This window comes from Ascoidea rubescens (assembly GCF_001661345.1).
Source record: "Ascoidea rubescens DSM 1968 unplaced genomic scaffold ASCRUscaffold_11, whole genome shotgun sequence".
Taxonomy (NCBI): domain Eukaryota; kingdom Fungi; phylum Ascomycota; class Saccharomycetes; order Ascoideales; family Ascoideaceae; genus Ascoidea; species Ascoidea rubescens.
Genome location: NW_017962923.1, coordinates 384,500 through 403,718, shown reverse-complemented (window position 1 = coordinate 403,718; position 19,219 = coordinate 384,500). Strand labels below are relative to the sequence as shown.

Genomic DNA, 19,219 nt, shown 5'->3' with positions numbered 1-19,219 from the left:
ATGAAGAATTGAGGAATTTTGCTGTAGTTGCTGTATTTGCTTTTAAGGCGATTTTGAGAATGATGATTGAAAAAAACAAGATATTGGTGGTGGGAGCCAACCAAAGTGGAAAATTGAGATTGATCAAGAGTGTCCTCAAAGGTATTGAACTAGAAACAGCAATTCCAAAGGATTGTGAGAATCATTCAGGGTTGATTTTGAGCTCGAATCTAAAAACCAAATATTATTCAAAACAGATAGACATTTGGGTTGATGAATTTGAGTGCAATCATAATGATGGTATTGATGTTTATCAAGCTCGCTACATTAAGAATTTTAACCAGTGGAAAAACGAATTTTTGAATATCAAGTTTAAAGAAATTAGGGATGTTTTGTCAGGTTTTATATTTACTATTGATTTCGATTACTTAATTTCTTGTATGGAAAAGAAACATGCAAATTCAAGTGAACTGCTTTCTAAATTTACTTTTTTAATTAAAACAATATTGAGTAATTTGAGTGAGATTTTAGATTTACTTAAGGACGAACAAAATGATAATAATCAAAGGTATGAAACAGATCAAGAAAATCAATTAAAAAATGTTGACTTTAATATATGGGATGGGTTTTTTATTTGTGCTGGTTTAATAGATGACAAATTATACAAATCTTATTTTGATGTAATTAACGATTTATTTTGGTCCAATTCCATAGAATTTATTTCAATTAATCGTTTGGACAACTCAAAAAATCAATTCTGCGAGAAAATTGGTTATGATAGAATTACTGAAATAATTCAATCTTTTGATTGGAATAATATTGTTTTGGATGGAAAAATGAAATATGATAATGATGATGACAGAAAAGCTGTAAGTGATACTGTTGATCAATTGAATGAAAAGTTATTGGCTGGTAATTCAAATGATAAAAATAAAGTTGAAAAAACAGATGGATTGTGTAATTCCAACAACACAGACCAGAAAATTGATAAAATTGATAAAATTGATAAAATTGATAAAATTGATAAAATTGATAATATTGATGAGTTGATTTCAAAAATTCAATTAGCTAAAATAGATGCAAATAAAATCACTGATTCAAGTGAAAGAGATTTATTTGCAAAACAATTTATAAAAGAGATTATTCATTTAATATGATATTTTGGTAGAATTTAGTTAAAAAAACATTAAAGTAACATGGGAAATAGTTTTATTGATGGCGGAGTTTACAAGAAATTTGTAGATGATTAATTTATTTGATAAAAATTGGCTTAAATTAGCTACTTATAGTATAGAGATATTAAGCTATACAGTATAGAATAAATAATATAAGAGTAAAATATAATTGAACAAAAAAAAACAAGCAAATAGGCAGAGTATGCATATAAGTAAATAGTATAATACTTTTTTTTTCATTTTTTTTTTTGATTTAAAAATGAAACTCTTTGTCGATTTGATTTGTAATATCACCAAATCTTTCATAAACATAAGGTAATTTTGCATATTTTTCATGTAGTTGATACAATTTATTTAATCTCTCATTGTAGGGAACAATTGATTGTTTAGCTGTGTTATAGATATTTCTCATTGGTTCATTGATTTCAAGAAAATCGTTATCGTTTAATTTGATTCCATTGCCTTCTCTTTCGCATTTTTTAATTGAATTTAACCTACCAATATAACCAAGAACTTTCTTTTTACCACAAATTTTTTGAATAAATTTTTTATCATCGTCATTTTCAATTTTATTACCGATTAAGAATAATCTATCATAGATATCCTTTCCAGCTGCTTTGCCGTATTTTAAAAATTGCAAAACAATTTTTTTACTGTGAACAGTTGGTTCAACAACAACAATAGTCAAGTCAAATTGAGAGTATAGAGTTGATGCAAAAGAATCAATAGCAGCGACCATATCACAAGCCAACAAAATTCTGTTTTTTTTGGTGTTATCATGATAATTTGGTTCATCTTTCATATGAGATAAGATATTTTCTAAGATTGATAAATTATTGTGATAGCAACTTGTACCGATAACATTGTTTAGTTGGGATTTTTCATCTATTGGGTTAGTTGATAAAGATAATGAAGATGCAGATGATGATAAACTTGTTGCACTGCTTGAATGGCTATTATTACTTTGAAGACTTGTGGAACTTGAATCACTGGAGACACTGTTGTTTCTTTTGTATCTTTTTACTAAATGTCTATCCCCACTATTATCTTTATCATGGAGATGATTATGATTATGATTATGATTATGATTATGACTATGATTATGATTATGACTATGATTATGATTATGATTATGATTATGAGCATGAGTTTTTTGGGCAGTTTCCTTATCTTTATCATCAGAGTCTAAATCGCCATAACTACCAACCACAGCCAAATGAATGGGATTAAATCTCTTGTCTTTATAAAAATGCTCTTTTTCATTTTGGTTTTCGTTTCCGTCTTCGTTTTCATCTTGATCTGAATCATCATTGAAATCATTGTAATCGTCCAGGTCACTGTCGTAATTGGATGGTTCGGTTTTGGTTTGTTGATCAAGGTCATAAATGGTGGAAGAGTAATCGTTGAAAAAAGACAAATCAGTAGGATCAATTATATTCGAACCAGCAGCTGGTGGAGTTGTCTTTTTGAAGTGACCAAAGCTTTTGATTCTGCTGTTGTTGTTTTTCAAGAACTTGCGAATTTTTGTGTTGTTGTCATGATTTGATAAATATTTTTTGGTGGGAACATGAATGTTCAAAGTATCGGGTAGTTGCATATTCAAATCAGCGTCAATTGCACAGATCAATGTTGGATAGTCCTTTAATTTGGCATCATCACCAGCTGGGGGATTGGAAAACAAGAGGTCTGGGTTGGAGCTGTTTTCGCAAGCTTGATCAATGTCGTCAATTGAGTCCAAGTTCTTCGAGGCCCACAACAAAAACAACGAGGAAATGGTGGTCTTTCCTGAGCCACCTTTACCAACAAACGAGATCTTCATGGCGAATCAAAACAGTCAGAACAAACAACTAAGACAGTTAGGATGACAGTTGAAATAGTTGAAATAGTTGAAATAGCAGCTAGTTTCGTGGGAACAAAAGGAGCACTCCAGCCTTATTTATATGTTTAACCAAGAGAAGACTGCCAAAAAACACCTTGGTGTCCTGCTAATGGTTATTGTAACCTCCAGCCTTGCGAAGTGTCTCAAGCTGGCGATTTGTGCTGAGAATGTGCTTTCTCTGGTTATAGGCCACAGGAAGTGCTATTTATGGGCATCTTGAGTCTGTTTTGTTTTTTCTGGCTCTTCTGGTGCTTCTCTCGTTGCTCTCAAGCTCCTTCTCTGCTGCCTTCTTCAACATGAACGTCTTCCATGGTGACACTTCGATCTTGGACTACTTCAATCCAGACAACTTGCCCCCAACTCCTTTGGTTGAGATTCCTCTCCATCCTTTCAAAGACGACAACGTCAGGATATTCGCAAAGTTGATGCAATGTCTTCCCATGGCCAATGTCAAATCGTTGCCTGCTTATAACATGCTTCTACAGTTGACTGGTAAGCAAAAACCTAATTGCCAAAGTCTTGATTGCGAAAATCTTAGCTCTAATCTTAACCATAATAACCAGGCGATTGATTTATCTAAAATCGACACACTAATTGAAAACTCTTCTGGGAATACAGTGTTTTCTTTGTCAATCATAGGCAAATTGTTGGGTATTAACAACACAAAAGCCATAGTCTCCAACGAAATATCTCCTGCAAAATTAAAGCAATTGCAATTTTTCGATGTCAACTGCATTATTAACGATGAACCAATTTGCCCCAATCCCAATGACTTGAACTCTGGAATTAATATAGCTAAAAAATTATCAAGTAAACATGAAAACTATTTGAATTTGAATCAGTATGAAAACGATTTAAATCCTTCAGCTCATTATAAATGGACAGCACCACAAATTGTTAGGCAGTTGGAATCACTTAACTTGGACTTGAACTTGTTTGCTTGTGGTTTAGGTACTTCAGGTTCATTAGTTGGTACATCAACTTATTTGAAAAGCTGCTATAATAAACTTAATAACAGCAACAAAAATGAAACGAAAGATCCATTATTTAAAACAATTGGGGTTGTTAGATTACCAAATAATCCGGTTCCTGGGCCAAGAACACTCAATTTACTAGATTCAATTAAATTCAATTGGAACGAAAGCTGTGATTCGATTCAACAAATTGGTACAAAAGATTCATACAAACATTCTTTAGAACTATGCAGAAAGGGCATTTTAGTTGGGCCTTCCAGTGGATTTACATACAAAGGTTTATTAAATTATTTAAATGAAATTAAAGGAAATGGTCAGTTAAAAGAACTTCAAAATCTTCTCAAACAAGATAATAAAACAGTCAACTGCGTTTTCATTTGTTGCGACCAACCGTTTGTTTACATTGACGAGTATTTTAAATATTTAGGTAAAGAAAATTTTCCAAAGATTGAAAATGAATATTTATTGCAAAAAAAACAAAATCTACCAATTGAAATGATAAACAGAATCAATGATATTCTTGCTGATAAAAAGATTAACTTGAAACCAATTGATGCATATAAAATTATTTATAATAAACACAAAAAATGTGTTAATGATGATATTATTATTTTTGATATTAGAGATAACAAAAATTTTAAAGAGCTTCACATCTTGAATTCAATCAATATAGATATCGATAATGGCAATACTAATAATCCGTTAATCGATACAAATGTACTTCAAACTGAATATAATTCTTTAAAACTAATATTGCAAGAATTCATGCAAAATAATGATCTTCAAGGGAAAAAAATATTCAATATTTGTTACTCAGGCAATTCATCAGTCATTTCAACAACAATTTTAATTGATAATGGAATAGAAAATGTTTATAATATCAGCGGCGGATTTATCGAATGGAGTAAAGAAAACTTACCCAGATGGAAGTCAGATAATTGTATCTTGTTGACCAATACAAAATAACAGGCTATCCAGATTCAATTATTAAATAATAATGTGAATATTGTTTTCTATTATGTTTTTTATTATATTTTCTATTATATTTTCTAGTAATTTCTATATCCATAAAAACATACAATTAGTTAGCTCTCTATCATATCTTTGAAAATAAACGTTTAATAACTGCTGTCTTGCAAAGGTGCAAACTCGACTAAAAATAAAGGCAGTCCTAACAATTCCTGACAATTCCTAACAATTTGAGAAAAAACCCTTACAACCAGAAAATATAATATTTCAAAATCCATAAATTTATATATTGACATTGCTTATATGGTTTGTGATTTCACCATACTTGGTAAAAATTAAGAAAAGAGAAAAAAAATGTAAAGTAGACAAAGCAGACAAAGTATTATTACGAATTTGGAAAATATTTTATTAATTATTATTAGAGTTAAGAAAAATCATATTAAAATGCACTAAAGCAGCTAATTATGTAATGGCAATTCAATATATAACAAAATAATAAAGTACAATCAAATTGAAAGAAAGAACTAGTTTTGAAATTCAAATATCAGATGTCTCACTCTTCTAAAAACGCTAGAATAAAAGTTATCTACCATACAATAGTTAGTGGTATGATTACATGAACTGTTTATGCAGCAGAAAATTTGTTAATCAGCTGTTTCTCGTTCCATTGCTTCTCTTTCCTCTTCCTTTAATTGAATTAAAGGACTAAATTTATATCTTCTGGCCAAAATTTTCCAGGTCATCTCGTGCAGAAAGGCAGCAGTGGGATTGTAGGACGCAACCCATACGAGTGGCGCCAAGTGATTGGTATTGTTGGTGACAAAAAGATGATCTGTCCGAGGTTCGAACTCGGGATCTCTTCGGTGTAAACGAAGCGTCGTCACCACTAGACCAACAGACCATTTTTCAATTCACAAGAGGGCCTGTGTTTATTCTTTACATATTTAATCTGCCTGGTTATCAATCAATAATTGCAATTATTACTGTTTTCTCCTGCTATTTTTTGTTACCAAATGTCTGGTACATGTTTAATAAACGACACACCTCTTTTCTGAAAACCCAACTGTGTTCTGCTGGATTTAAAAATCCCAATGCAATATCTCTTTTCAGTCCTTCTCTATTTTGTGCAACTTGCTTTATATGCAAGCAAACAGACACCGTACTGAAAAAATACAAATACATTTCAGAGAAATATATACCGAGTGAAATCAACAGTGAACAAGTTATGTTTAGTAATTACTTAGAGATATGTGATATATTTATTAAATTACATTAAGTAAAAAATACCAACATCTACTTATATTGAGACCTCTGTAATTACTCACCCAATGAGCATAGCTTATACATGACCACTTTCGACTTCTAATCCGGCCCGTTTACCATACTAAGAACCATCAAAATATATTTAAAACATATTTATCAGTTCTTTTCAAGTTGCGGAACATACCAGTAAAAGAAGCAAAAATATGATCACACTAATACCCATTGTATGGTTTTGGATCTTCTAATGAATAATACTCGGGAAAACACAATATTAGTAGTCTCAAACACTTATGTGTCAACAAAACAATTAAAACTAAATTTTGAATGTCAAAGACGGAAATAATTGATAGAATGATAAGTAAAGAAACAACTAATCGAATTAAAGACTAGTATTTCATTAATAGATAATATTTAACAATACCATTTTAAAACCAAAATAATCTGGGTTGGAAAACAATCCAAACACATCAAATCTTACAAACTTAATTTAAAACCAAAGCAACGCAATTAAATGAAGTCTTTAAAATAATATCAAATGATTCACCATTATCTTATTCTAACATCCTAACTATTTGAGAGCAAATAGCTGCTATTTAGATGGTTTTGATATCTGCAACTTGTATTTGAAGGCCATAATTCATCCTGACCTTTAATCAATGTAACATTAAAACAACATCAAGAAATCACTTTTGAAAGACAGTTTATATTACTTACTAACCAGAAGTTTAAGCATTCTGCTTTTAAAGGGATGATGTTTTCAAAGAAAACCCAGAATACCGATTTTAAAGTAATTATATCCCAAATAGCAAACATCAGCAACACATTACATTAAAATGCAGTTATACCATAGGAATTTATAAGCTATTTCAAATTCATTGTATCGATTGATTCATGATATAGATTGGTTCATGATATAGATTGGTTCATGATATAGATTGGTTCATGATATAGATTGACTTATTGTATTGATTGAACAATGTTTCTTGAGCAGCGAAAGGGACTTTTCCTTTGCCTTTATATATTCTTCAAAATGCTTGCCTTCCTCAACTGTTTCTCCAAACAGCCCACTCTTCTGCAGCACCGGAATGCACCCAGGCTCGTGCGTCTGGATCGAGCTGCAGATCCCTGCTGTCGTCGTGGTTTCCGGAAGCGACAGGCCTCTTGCTCCGTCCTACGAGCCTTGGATGTGGTAAAAATGTTTTGCGAATTATTCTCACACTGCATTATCACTGCATATTCAAACAAAACAATCAAACAATCAATCAGTCAATCAAACAATCAATCAGTCAATCAAACTGCTAAAGAACCGTCTATAATTAAGATATAATTAGGACGAGTACCGCAAACATAAACTGCCTTCTCCAAAAAAGAAAGCTGAGCTGCCAGCAAAATGGACTTGTTTGCCGACGAATGGGAATATCTCGACAACGGAATGGCCAATGCCGTTTTCAAATATGTTGGGAACAACACGAAGTATCTCCACAGAGTGTTGCGGGTTCGACTCATTGGCCAGCACCATCAAAGTGCTTCCTATATTTCAACAGCTGAAGTTTTCGACTCCATTCACGCCAGTTTTGTTGCAGACCGGAGCTTATGCAACCTACGGGAATACATCGTCAATAACAACTTCGAGTTGATCGAATTGCCCACTGTCTTTACGGAAGCCTTGACAAATACTTTCAAAAACCATTGCTCAATTAATCTTGATGAAAGATATGGAATGCTAATCGATAATCATTTGGTTACTAATGAACACACAAAAAAGACAAAATATTCAAAGTTTCTCAAATTGTTTATCAATACCACCTGTGATAGTGGAGATTTTCCACTTATGGTGATTGAAATGAAACCCAAATGGTTGTATAAGGATTCAATAGATACAAACTATTGTCGAAACTGTGCCTATAATAGAATGACAAAAAAGATAACCAAGAAATGCTTCTGTTTTAACGAGCTTATAAAATTCAAGGACTCGAATTTAAAACAAACCCTTAAAAATATGTTTCCAATCTCGAATGATAGCAATAACGACATTGTTGTCGATAGCACCGAAATAGCTAAAAATATATTGTTCGATTATTTCAACTATAACGATAAAAATATCTTAAACATGCTATCGCTTTATCAGCGCCCAACGACCCATAACATGATACTCAATTTAAGTGAAGAGTTTATGAACAGTGAAAACAACAAACAGGCGATCAATGATCTAAATTTGAAAATGACCTTGCGAGATGTCACTGTGTTCATCAAGTTTTACAGAATAGTCGACACTGCCGGCTACCTATTGATAGACCTAGACACAAGCAGCAGCAGCAGCACTTACCATAAAGCTGTTGGCCATCACCAAATTGCCTACAAGTGGCAGAACAGGTTCTATTGTATTGAAATCTCGCTTGTGGACCTAGACTTGAAAGACATAGCAGGAAAGTGGAGGCAATGGAAGGCAAAAGAGAGTTCTTTGGTTGCTGGTGATTGGTACAACACTATCGATGTCCATTATGGCCAACCCTGTTGTGTTTTGCTACCAGAAAATGAAGCAAAAGAAGCAATTCCCACGATTCTGTCCGGGTAACATCGTCTTTTTGTTGATTTATCTGTTGCTCTGTTTTTTGCTTCCACTTTTATGAATCAACAGCAATGAAAGTATGTAAATAACTGGGGCTTTTCTAGTTTCTGCCATTTCCATTTCCATTCAGGTTTTTCAATTACAACTAACTTGTCCTTTTGTAGATCGAAGTCGCTAGAGATAAGTTTTTATCCAATTTTGAAGTTTTTCAGCATATCGAAGACATCAAAGCAGAAAATGAATGGGATTTCGCCTCCAACGACACTCTAAATAGCAATAAAAGATACACAAAAAGATACAATGGTAATTCAAACTTGGAGTCTCTAGCTAAAAATTTGACAGATTACTTCCAAAAGTTTGATACAACTACAAAACTAAATGAACAAAAACTCAAATCAATTTTACTTCACTTAAATAACTATCATTTAGAAAAGATTGAAAAATTACAAATCATCAATTTCTTGCCTACATCTGTTGTTCATTTATATTCTTTGGTTGAGGAGTGTGATTTAAGATTTACTGATGATCAATGTGACACTATAATAAATAAAATCAATCAAGTTCTATCTGAAGATTCTTCTTCTGCTTCACAGAATCTTAAAGACTTTGATGCTTTCCCAGAATTCAACATTGATAGTACTGAAAACGCTGATAATCCTGCCAATATTGAAAATATTGAAAATATTGAAAATATCGAAAATATCGAAAATATCGAAAATATTGAAAATTTTAATAATTTCTCAAATGACATTCAATTTAATAAAAATAATAAAGAAATTTACCAGTAATTCACTAATATATCTTCATCATCGTGCTGTGATTTAATCCTTTTCTTTTTTCTTTTTTTTTTTTTTTTTTTTTCAATTAATTCTTTATTTATTACAATTATTAATATATATAATTTCATTTATGGAGCAAATCAATTTAGAATTGTTATTTTTCCTATCTCATGTTCTATTTCTTCATTTTCTTTCATCTTTACGAATACCACTAACAATATCATCGATTCTTAATAATAAACAGGAACTTTCAATAGCTGTTTTAATGCTTTGTTGTTTAACAACTTCGGGCTCCCAAATTCCATAATCCTTCATATCAACAATATCTCCTGTATCTCCATCAATACCCATAGTATAATTTCCTTTACTATGTTCGCTTCTTAACTTACTCAATATTCTAATTGGATTTTTACCACAATTTTGAATTAATGTTCTTGGAATGATTTCTAGCGCATCTGAAACTGCCTTATAAGGCAATTGTTGTATATTTTCGATTTTGGACAAATTTTCTAACAACTTTATTGAAATTGCCATCTCAGTTGCTCCACCTCCTGGCGACAATGATGGTTCCAAGAAAACATTTCTAGTTACTGCCATTGCATCTTGTAAATTTCTATCAATTTCATTTATAATGTCCTTTGATGGTCCTCTCAATAAAATTGTACAAGCTTTTGAAATCTCAGAATCTTTGGATAAAATATATGTAAAATATTCATCTCCAATTAATTCAATCTTGAATAATTTACAATTTATACCAACATCTGAGTCTTTTAAATCATCAACTTGATTAACAATCGTTGCACCAGTAACTCTAGCAATCCTATTGTTATCTGACTTTTTAACTCTTCTTAATACTGTAACGCCACCTTTCAAAAGATAGTGTTGAGCTAAATCAGATACTCCCTTTTCTGTCAAAATTAAATCTGGCTTGAATTTTAATAATTCATCACATAAATTTTTAATTTGTTCTTCTTCAATTTGTAAAATTCTATTCCAGTGATCTTCTTCAGTAATTTCAATATTAGTTTGAGACTCACCTTTCTTATATTCTAAAGGACAATCTAATAATATAACTCTTGGATTTTCAATATACCTTTTCATTTTTGGATGAGTAATATCTTTATTTAAAATACAACCATTTATGAATTGACAATCTTCAATTTCTCCACCAGGAATCTTTTCCACTCTGACATATCTTTTAATATCAATTTCTTTATGACCATCATTATAGTTGATTGAAACCGCTCTAACAGCTTGTAAAGCTAATTTGCACATTTGATCACTCCATTTAGAGATATATTTAGTTCCGATAGTTGATTTAATTAAATTTAATAATTCTGATTCATTGGAAAGATCAATTGGAACCGAAATTTGATGTATAAAATCTAACGAATCATTCAATGCTAATTTTAAAGCTCGAATTATAATAATTGGATGAATATTTTTTTCAATATAAGGAAAAGTTTGAGCCAATATTTCACCAGCTAAAATAATAACTGATGTTGTACCATCACCAACTTCTTCATCTTGAGTTCTACTTAACTCAATCATTGATTTTGCAGCAGGATGAGAGACATCAATTTCTCTCAAAATTGCATGGCCATCATTTGTTAAAACAATTCCACCCATCGGATCCAATATCATTTTAAGCATTGCTTTAGGACCCAAACAGGTTCGAATAATATCAGCAACAGCCTTTGCAGCTGTAATGTTAGCAGTTTGAGCTTCACGACCAGTTTGTCTGGTAATTGAAGAATCTATTGTGGTAATAAAACAAATGTCAGTTAAAAATCCATGAAAGGAAGGCAAAATGAACCATTGTTGGTTAATAGTGATAAAATACTTACTTAAAAATACAACTGGTGCTTGCATTTTAAAACGAGATTCAAAAAATAAAATAATTAATATCTTATAAATAACTAAACAAAAAACAGGCAAGCAAAAAAGTTTTTAGTCTGTTTGAATTATTTATCTGTTGTTTTTTTTTCAAGTTTTTTTTGTAAATTCAAAAATGACAAAATCGTCCTCATTTCTGAATTTGAATTTTCAACACGGCTACCAGAAAAAATAATATTTTTTTAAATTTACTTGAAATAATTTTAGAAGCTATAAATTGACTTCGTGGCCAAGCTGGTTAAGGCGTAAGACTGTTAATCTTAAGATCGAGAGTTCGATCCTCTCCGAGGTCGTTATTTTTAATCTATCATATGCATATATGTTCATACTGTTGCATAAGATATAAGCTCATTAAATGTGCCTTTTTTGGCGTTGATTTGTTTGTGTCTGCTCAAAATATGAATCTGTTTATATTCTCTTGAGCATGTAAATCTGGTTTTTGTTGTTTTCCATTCATTATATTCTGTATTAAAAATGGAAGCTGGTTTGTTTTTTCCTGCTCGATATCTATCACTTTTTTCTTTGCTTTTTGTTAATATCTTAAATTTTATATTCTTTGCTTATTCCCTTGAACATCAAATTTGTGATCCAACTTTTGAATCCTGTCCCGATACAAATGTGCCACTGGGAACAACTGTTTTGAATGATTTTACTAAAATTCCTATTCTAGAACCTAACTTTTCAATATGGTCTCCAAGAGGCTCTTTCACTTTCTCTTCTCAAGATGGTTTAAAAATATCTCTACATAAACAAAAGGACAATCCTTCAATCAGGTCTAATTTCTACATTATGTATGGAAAAATTGAGGTAATCTTAAAAACCGCTATAGGTCAGGGTATAGTATCTTGTCTAATGTTTTTAAGTGATTCAAAAGATGAAATAGATTTGGAATGGTTAGGTGGTTCAAATTTTAGAGATCAAATTCAATCGAATTTTTTCATTCAAGGAAAAAATTCAATTGGGTTAAATCATTTTGCTGATAATCACTCAAATATATATCATAACTATACTTTGGATTGGACAGAAGATGTTTTAACTTGGTACATAGATGGCAAAGAATTTAGATCATTATATAAATCAATTTCTAATGGTTATCCTCAATCTCCAATGGCTGTCTTGTTAGGTTTATGGGCTGGTGGTGATCCTGACAACCCTCAAGGCACAATCAATTGGGCTGGCGGTTTAACAGATTATAACCAAGGACCCTTTTCTATGTTTATTAAAAATATTATTGTAACTGATTATTCCTCGGGCTCAATATACAGATATTCTGATAACACTGGCAAAAACATTAAAGCAATAAATGGAAATATTTACAGAAGATATGAAAAAGCAAATGACGAATTTAATGAGCTTCATTTGGTCAATTTATCTTCAAAAAATATCACTAAATATCTTCCATCAGAGGATTCTGATAACAAAAACTTAGACAGCAATTATCATCAAAATATTGATAAAGAGATCAACCAAAAGGATTCACATGATGGTGATGGTGATGGTGATGGTGAATATGATGATGAATATGATAATGAATATGATGATGAATATGATGTTGAATACGACGATGAAGCAGAATATGAAGATAATACTTTAGATCAAATGTATTTTACTGCTAATTAATATTTTCATAATACTAGTATTGACATTAATAACAATCTATAATGAAAATAACCCATAACATAATCTTAAATTAAAAATAAAAGAGATAATTAAACATTTTTAAATAAACGAGATAAATTTAAATTTTTATAATGTTTATAATTTTTAAATTGAATTTTTTTTTTTTTTTTGAGAGCAAAAGTATTAACCAGATTTTGTTTTTAATAAATTGAAAGCAAAATATTGTAACTAACCAATCGATATTGAAATAAAATGGAAATTAGTTTTTGTGTAAAATCCAGTTTTAACTCCTTTTGTGTTTTCACAAATTGACCTAAAGAACAAAAATTCTATATAATGATTAATTTTTTTTTTTGAAGGAAAGGTTGTTTTTCTTAATCAAAGAAATTAAAAAAAAATTATAGGTAAGAATATAAATATAGATATAAATATAGCTTTATAATTGAGATCAAATTTAGTTTTAATAATAATGAAATCATTATCGTTATCATATCCATCAGCTAGTTTATTTAGGTTTATATCGCTACTTTTAATTTTATCACTAGATCCTTTACTTGTTAAAGCAAATAGGTTGGGAAATTGCAATCCATTAAAAGATGAAAACTGTAAACCATTGAATGTTGGATTGAGTACATCAATTATTGATTACTTTGAAGAAAAATCACCAAACTATAGTATCTTTATTGATAGGGGATCATTTACATTTCATAAGAACGACGGATTAGAAATAATTATGGATAAAAGATATGATAACCCTTCCATACGATCAAATTTTTATATATTGTATGGTAAAGTTGAAGCAATAATTAAAACATCAAGTGGGCAAGGAATAATATCGTCGTTTTTTTTGCAAAGTGATGATGGCGATGAAATTGATATTGAATGGATAGGTGGTGAAAGGGATAAAGTTCAAACTAATTTTTTCAGTAAAGGCAATGTTACAACATACAGCAGAGGCCAAACTCATAAAGTTATTGGGCATTCAGAATCATTCCATAAGTATACCATAGATTGGAAAAAAGAGGAACTAAATTGGTATATTGATGATAAATTAGTGCGATCAGTAAAAAATAATACCGATGAAAGATATCCATGTTCTGCAATGAGTTTGATGGTGGGAATTTGGGCAGGAGGAGACCCTGGTAATGAAGTTGGAACAATTCAATGGGCAGGAGGAGAGACTGATTTTGATAAAGCACCATTCTCGATGTTTGTTAAAAGAATTGTTGTTTCGGATTACTCGAGTGGCTCATTCTATAAGTATTCCAGCAATTACTTGAATAACCACTATAATGAAAACTCAGATAACAAAGGAATTGAGATTGTTGGTGGAAATGTGAATGACAGATTTGAGATTGCAAGCAAGGAGTTTTCAATTTTGACCACCACAGGACAACCAAACGAACAAGTCAAACCCTTCAACTCGAGAAATGGCAAAGAAAAAAGAGTTCATTCCACATTAACCAAAAAAATCAGCGAGATGAAGGACCAGGCACAAAGTAGCTTGCACAACAGCAAAAGAGACCTTGGTAACTCATCCAGCTCGTCCAGATTTGCTGCCTCAACTGGGGCTGCTGCTGGTGGCAAACAGCACCTAACCAACTACTGCAGATACATTTTGGCCATTTTCGTAGCAATAGCTGCTTTCTCTCCAGATGTGGGCCTTTAGTGTGTGGAAATGGAGCATTTGGACTTCAGAGCACTTTATAACCGTAGATAGTAACACAGCTTTGTTTTGTATTGGAGTAACGACACGTCTGCGGATTTGGTGGCGCTTCTTCTATTCTTCTCTCTGCGTTAGCAAATTAATCAGATTCTGATTCCACAAACTCCAATCCACCAGATTCCAACCCAAATGTTTTCCTTTGCTGCTCGAAGAGAGTTTTGCTTCTCTGATTTGAGGTTTCTTGAGCCTGAGACTCTACGCGTTTGGCTTGTTGAAAAGAAAGCCCCCTTTATGATCATCGATGTGAGGGAGGACGATTACTCCATTGGCAAGATAAAAGGTTCGTTTAACATGCCTTACTATACACTAAACCAAACTATGCTAGACAGTATCTATGAAAGGTCGATCAATGAAAACATTCAAAATATAGTGTTTCATTGCTCTTATTCTCAACAAAGAGGTCCTTCAACTGCTTTGGCATTTTTGAGATCGTTGGACAAGGAAGGCTTGCAAAGGTTGGACCAGAAATTATTAAATGTTTGGGTTCTCAAAGGTGGTTTTAGAAAATTTTATAAAAAGTATGGAAATGATCCAAATTTGGTTGATATGATACAAAACTAGCTATACTTTTTCTTGAAATTCTGTTCACTTAATGTTGTTTCAATATCCCATATAATATTTTTTAAAACCTCGCCATCATTATAGTTGATCTCCAACCAATCTTCAAACATTTCTCTAAACTTCTTTAGCTTGCCTGTTTTAGGTAATGTGCAATCATCAGCTTTCTCGTCATAGCAATTTAATAAAAAATCAAACAATGGTTCCCACAACTCAGTTTTCCAATATCGTTTAAATTTACTAGCCAATTTGTATCGGTTTATTCCATTATTATCAATCCTTTCAATCTTGATATACTCTCCAAATAACATTGAATAAATTATACTTGCCAACCCAAAATAGTCAATTTCATATGACCACACTTCATCTTCTCTTAATTGTGGGCAATCTTGACCACCTAAGTTATCAAATCTCTTGTTGCTGGTCTTAAATCTTATTTTTTTGCTTCCACTTTTTTTTTCTTTATATAATTCAACATCAATTGCTCTACCAAAATCAATTAATTTAATTCCTTTGAATTTCCAGTTATCTTCTCCATTTCTATCAAACTTGGGATTCCAATTCTTTAATTCATTGTTTTCTAATTTTTCAAAATTTAGTAAACAATTATCAGATTTCAAATCTCCATGAATTATTCCAATCTCATGTAAATTCTCAACAATTCTTAAAAGATGGATTGTAAAAAATATACATAGTTTTTCACTTATCCCAACATTCACACTTTGATTATTATTCATTTTAGATTTTTCTTTAAAAAAATTAATTATATCAAGAATTGTGCCTTGATTACAATAATCCAAAATAAGATAAGACTCGTCTTCAAAATAATGCAATGAATCAACATTAATTACAGAGTTTGAAACACACAAGTTTTTATCATTCGATATTTTCAAAAACCTCTCTTTAATTTGATTTAAAATATAATATTCCCACATATTCGCTGGCTTTTCTAATTTTATAGCCCGAAATTCACCCTTAGATGTTTCTGATAAATAAACTTTGGCATATCCACCTTCTCCAATTTTTCTTCGAATGCAAAAGATTTCATCACTTTTTGCCAATGGAACCGATTTTTTAATATTTGAAATATTAGCATTTGCAAACGCCTTTTCAAAATTTTCTGACATATTTACTGATTCATCTTTAGAATATCTATAAAAATTTTTGTATGAATTTAACAAAGGTAAAATATTATTATTAATAATTTCTTGTTTGAATTTCTCGTTAAAGGGATCAATTATTTCGATTTTCAAATCTTCAATGGTCTCTAGTTTAGAATTTTCTGCTTGCACTTCAAAATTTTCTTCCTGGTTTTTTATCAATTTATTCTCACTCTTGATATTATCTGTTGTTTGAATTCCATTTTTAGGTTTACTATTTAAACTTAAACACTCAATTTTTTCTTTGGAGCTAAAATTTAATGGATTTGTTATAAATGGAGAACTGTTTAGTTTGTCATCAAATATACTAGAGGTTTTGTCATCAGTGATTGATTTAAGAGGCTGTTTGGTTGTAGTTGTTATATGAATACCCAATTCATTTTCATCAAATTTTATATCAACTTTAGGGTTTTTTTCTTGAGTTTTAAAATTATTTTCTTTTTCTGGATTTATTGCGTTTTTTTTCTCTGATATTGCCAGATTTTTAAAATCAGTAATTTCTTGACTATCACCAAATGAACTGATTTTTGATAATTGTGTTTTTGTGTAATCAGTGAATTCATCTAAGTTTTCATTCTTGTCTTGATTATCTTTTTCTTCGGAACCAAACTTTTGATTAAACATAAATAGTACTTCTTCAGATGCTTTTTTGGTGAAGATTGTTTGTGTTGGAGATTGTGGTTTTTTAATGATTCCAGATGATTGATGTTTTTTATTTTTTAAAGTAGATTTATCTATTTGAACCTCATCATTATATCCAATTAATTCAGTATGTACTTGAGGTTTATGATAATTATTGGAAATTTTTAATTTTTTTGGGGTACTTGAAACGGTTTCTTCATTTGTTTTATTTAATGGATTTGAATCCAGTTTATCGTTAGAAATTTGGTCAAATGGTCTTTTTAGAGCTGGAATTGAATGCTGATTTGAAATTGAAACAATGGTCTTTTCGTTATTTTCTTCGACAATATTTTCTTCGGCAATATTTTCTTCGCTAATATTAAATAAATTGTTATTTAAAGGATTTTTGTAATTATTTTCATTAATTTTTGTGTTGTGAGTTGTGGATTTATGTTGATTTTTTTCATTTTTAAAGTTGATTATGTTATTTTCATTAGTTTTATTATCAATTTTATCATTGGTTTCAGTATCAATTTCGATTTCAATTTCATTATGTTGATTATTTTGATTATTTTGATTATTTTGATTATTTTGATTTGAAATTATATGATTAAAGCCTTTCATTAAAGCATAGATTTCAATTAAACATAATTCATCTTTTGAACCGTTTGGGTTGGTTAGTAGGTTTAAATTCATATCAAGAGTTTCGGATTTTTTTTTTGAAAGATTAACAACAGAATAAACATGTTTTTGTGAAGATTGAGTATCATCATCTCGAAAAATAGGAATTTTTGTTCTGGTGTTATTGTTTAGAGCATCGGGGATGACGTTATTAAATGTGTCTGGAAAAGCATTATTTATGTTGTTAGAAAGGTTGAAATTGGGAACTGGCAATTGTTTTAAAATTACACCATCCCATGAAGTTGGAGATATGTAATTTTCTTTTCGATTTTGAGCGATTGTGCCAATGTCGTTCCAATTTGTTAAATTTTTTGATAAAGAATCTAAAAAAGAGTTATTATTAGTATTATTGTGACTATTATTGTTATTATTTTCTTCATTAGAGGATAGTTCTGTGAAGATTGATATTTTTTTTTTATTTTTGTTTATGGTTGGGTTAATAGAAGGTAGAATTCCGATTTGATCAGTTGTTGAATTGTGATCATATAAGCCAATATTTGTAGATGGAGGTTGAGTTTCAGGTAGATTAATTATTTTAATATCGTTATCGATATCAATATTTGAGATATCATGGGATTGAAAAGAGATGTTTAAATTGGTGTTTAGTATGAATCTATTTCTTGAGAGAAATTGGTAGTAGTTTGATATTAGTCTCTTTATGGGTCTTGCATTATTTTGAATTCCTTTCAAGTAAATTTTCAAAGAGTTTAAATAGGAGTGTGTTGATTCCAAGTAGTTGGCAAAAAACTCATAATATAGAGATAGATTTAAAGCGATTTTATTTTTGTATAAAAATTTAAAGACAAGGAAGGGATTATCAGTGTATTTCAAATAAATTAACCAAAATTTCAAATATCTTGGATCATTATGGTAAAATTTATAAGTTGAATTTGATTGAAATTTGCGAATTGATTTTTCCAAGAAGTCAATGTAACCATTATTTAGAGTTGGGCCTTGTGGAAAAGTTTGTTGAAACCAGTCCAAGTAATCAAGATAAGGCTGAATTGGATCATCTAGTAGATCTGCGTTGGATAAATTATTCTCGAACTTCAACTTATCGTTGATTATTGAAGAATGAAATTGGTCGTAGTTTTTAGCTCTTTTGAAAGTGTTTGATAGAGCAGCGACAGATCTCCCTTGAAGTATAGGCTGTATGTTTTCTTTTTCATCTTCTATAGAATTGAAACTGGTTGGCTTTTCAGTTGTTCTATCTTTTTTGTTTAGCAATTGAGCCATTTTAAAGAAGGATATTTGTTAGATAGAGGATGTTTTTGATTTCTGGTGATGATAATCTTTGTGTTGTGAAGAAACAAAAACATCAAAAGTAAACAGAGCAGCCCACACGTGCTACGACCGACAGCATCGAGCAG

The 19,219-nt window shown here is 30.7% G+C and overlaps 11 protein-coding genes and 2 non-coding genes across 13 annotated transcripts; 8 read left to right on the top strand and 5 right to left on the bottom strand.

Annotated features, from left to right (window-relative positions):
- Positions 1 to 59: 59 nt before the first annotated feature.
- IRC6 (Irc6p) lies at positions 60 to 1,136 on the top strand (the record flags this gene model as incomplete). The annotated part of the gene is made up of 1 exon (XM_020191968.1): positions 60 to 1,136. One exon carries the CDS (start codon positions 60 to 62, stop codon positions 1,134 to 1,136), a length of 1,077 nt encoding a protein of 358 aa, XP_020045977.1.
- Positions 1,137 to 1,407: 271 nt separating this feature from the next.
- Positions 1,408 to 2,973, bottom strand: ASCRUDRAFT_9327 (uncharacterized protein; the record flags this gene model as incomplete). The annotated part of the gene is made up of 1 exon (XM_020195126.1): positions 1,408 to 2,973. The coding sequence occupies one exon, from the start codon at positions 2,971 to 2,973 to the stop codon at positions 1,408 to 1,410; it is 1,566 nt and encodes a 521-aa protein (XP_020045976.1).
- Positions 2,974 to 3,329: 356 nt separating this feature from the next.
- On the top strand, positions 3,330 to 4,973 carry ASCRUDRAFT_37185 (tryptophan synthase beta subunit-like PLP-dependent enzyme; the record flags this gene model as incomplete). The annotated part of the gene is made up of 2 exons (XM_020190751.1): positions 3,330 to 3,517; positions 3,572 to 4,973. The coding sequence occupies 2 exons, from the start codon at positions 3,330 to 3,332 to the stop codon at positions 4,971 to 4,973; spliced, it is 1,590 nt and encodes a 529-aa protein (XP_020045975.1).
- Positions 4,974 to 5,804: 831 nt separating this feature from the next.
- ASCRUDRAFT_t128 lies at positions 5,805 to 5,877 on the bottom strand. The gene has a single exon. It is a non-coding gene; the product is annotated as a tRNA-Val (tRNA).
- A 95-nt stretch (positions 5,878 to 5,972) lies between these two features.
- On the bottom strand, positions 5,973 to 6,158 carry ASCRUDRAFT_81940 (uncharacterized protein; the record flags this gene model as incomplete). The annotated part of the gene is made up of 1 exon (XM_020194678.1): positions 5,973 to 6,158. The coding sequence occupies one exon, from the start codon at positions 6,156 to 6,158 to the stop codon at positions 5,973 to 5,975; it is 186 nt and encodes a 61-aa protein (XP_020045974.1).
- Positions 6,159 to 7,312: 1,154 nt separating this feature from the next.
- ASCRUDRAFT_77009 (uncharacterized protein) lies at positions 7,313 to 9,038 on the top strand. Its single transcript, XM_020193696.1, has one exon. It carries the CDS (start codon positions 7,630 to 7,632, stop codon positions 8,812 to 8,814), a length of 1,185 nt encoding a protein of 394 aa, XP_020045973.1. The 5' UTR covers positions 7,313 to 7,629; the 3' UTR covers positions 8,815 to 9,038.
- Positions 8,985 to 9,374, top strand: ASCRUDRAFT_26642 (Rpb4/RPC9 family DNA-directed RNA polymerase subunit; the record flags this gene model as incomplete). Its single annotated transcript, XM_020189965.1, has 1 exon — positions 8,985 to 9,374. A coding segment is annotated over one exon (390 nt), but the record flags the coding sequence as incomplete, so codon positions are not given.
- A 396-nt stretch (positions 9,375 to 9,770) lies between these two features.
- CCT3 (chaperonin-containing T-complex subunit CCT3) lies at positions 9,771 to 11,541 on the bottom strand (the record flags this gene model as incomplete). The annotated part of the gene is made up of 2 exons (XM_020189244.1): positions 11,435 to 11,541; positions 9,771 to 11,344 (listed from the first exon to the last, which is right to left on the bottom strand). Exons 1-2 carry the CDS (start codon positions 11,457 to 11,459, stop codon positions 9,771 to 9,773), a joined length of 1,599 nt encoding a protein of 532 aa, XP_020045971.1. The 5' UTR covers positions 11,460 to 11,541.
- Positions 11,542 to 11,702: 161 nt separating this feature from the next.
- On the top strand, positions 11,703 to 11,776 carry ASCRUDRAFT_t136. The gene has a single exon. It is a non-coding gene; the product is annotated as a tRNA-Asn (tRNA).
- Positions 11,777 to 11,896: 120 nt separating this feature from the next.
- ASCRUDRAFT_87342 (glycoside hydrolase family 16 protein) lies at positions 11,897 to 13,273 on the top strand. Its single transcript, XM_020194949.1, has one exon. It carries the CDS (start codon positions 11,958 to 11,960, stop codon positions 13,101 to 13,103), a length of 1,146 nt encoding a protein of 381 aa, XP_020045970.1. The 5' UTR covers positions 11,897 to 11,957; the 3' UTR covers positions 13,104 to 13,273.
- Positions 13,274 to 13,680: 407 nt separating this feature from the next.
- Positions 13,681 to 14,484, top strand: ASCRUDRAFT_16301 (glycoside hydrolase family 16 protein; the record flags this gene model as incomplete). The annotated part of the gene is made up of 1 exon (XM_020189408.1): positions 13,681 to 14,484. A coding segment is annotated over one exon (804 nt), but the record flags the coding sequence as incomplete, so codon positions are not given.
- Positions 14,485 to 14,985: 501 nt separating this feature from the next.
- Positions 14,986 to 15,267, top strand: ASCRUDRAFT_19880 (phosphatase YCH1; the record flags this gene model as incomplete). Its single annotated transcript, XM_020189608.1, has 1 exon — positions 14,986 to 15,267. A coding segment is annotated over one exon (282 nt), but the record flags the coding sequence as incomplete, so codon positions are not given.
- Positions 15,268 to 15,386: 119 nt separating this feature from the next.
- BUB1 (protein kinase BUB1) lies at positions 15,387 to 19,085 on the bottom strand (the record flags this gene model as incomplete). The annotated part of the gene is made up of 4 exons (XM_020190737.1): positions 15,387 to 16,642; positions 16,778 to 16,984; positions 17,153 to 17,455; positions 18,080 to 19,085. 4 exons carry the CDS (start codon positions 19,083 to 19,085, stop codon positions 15,387 to 15,389), a joined length of 2,772 nt encoding a protein of 923 aa, XP_020045967.1.
- Positions 19,086 to 19,219: the final 134 nt, after the last annotated feature.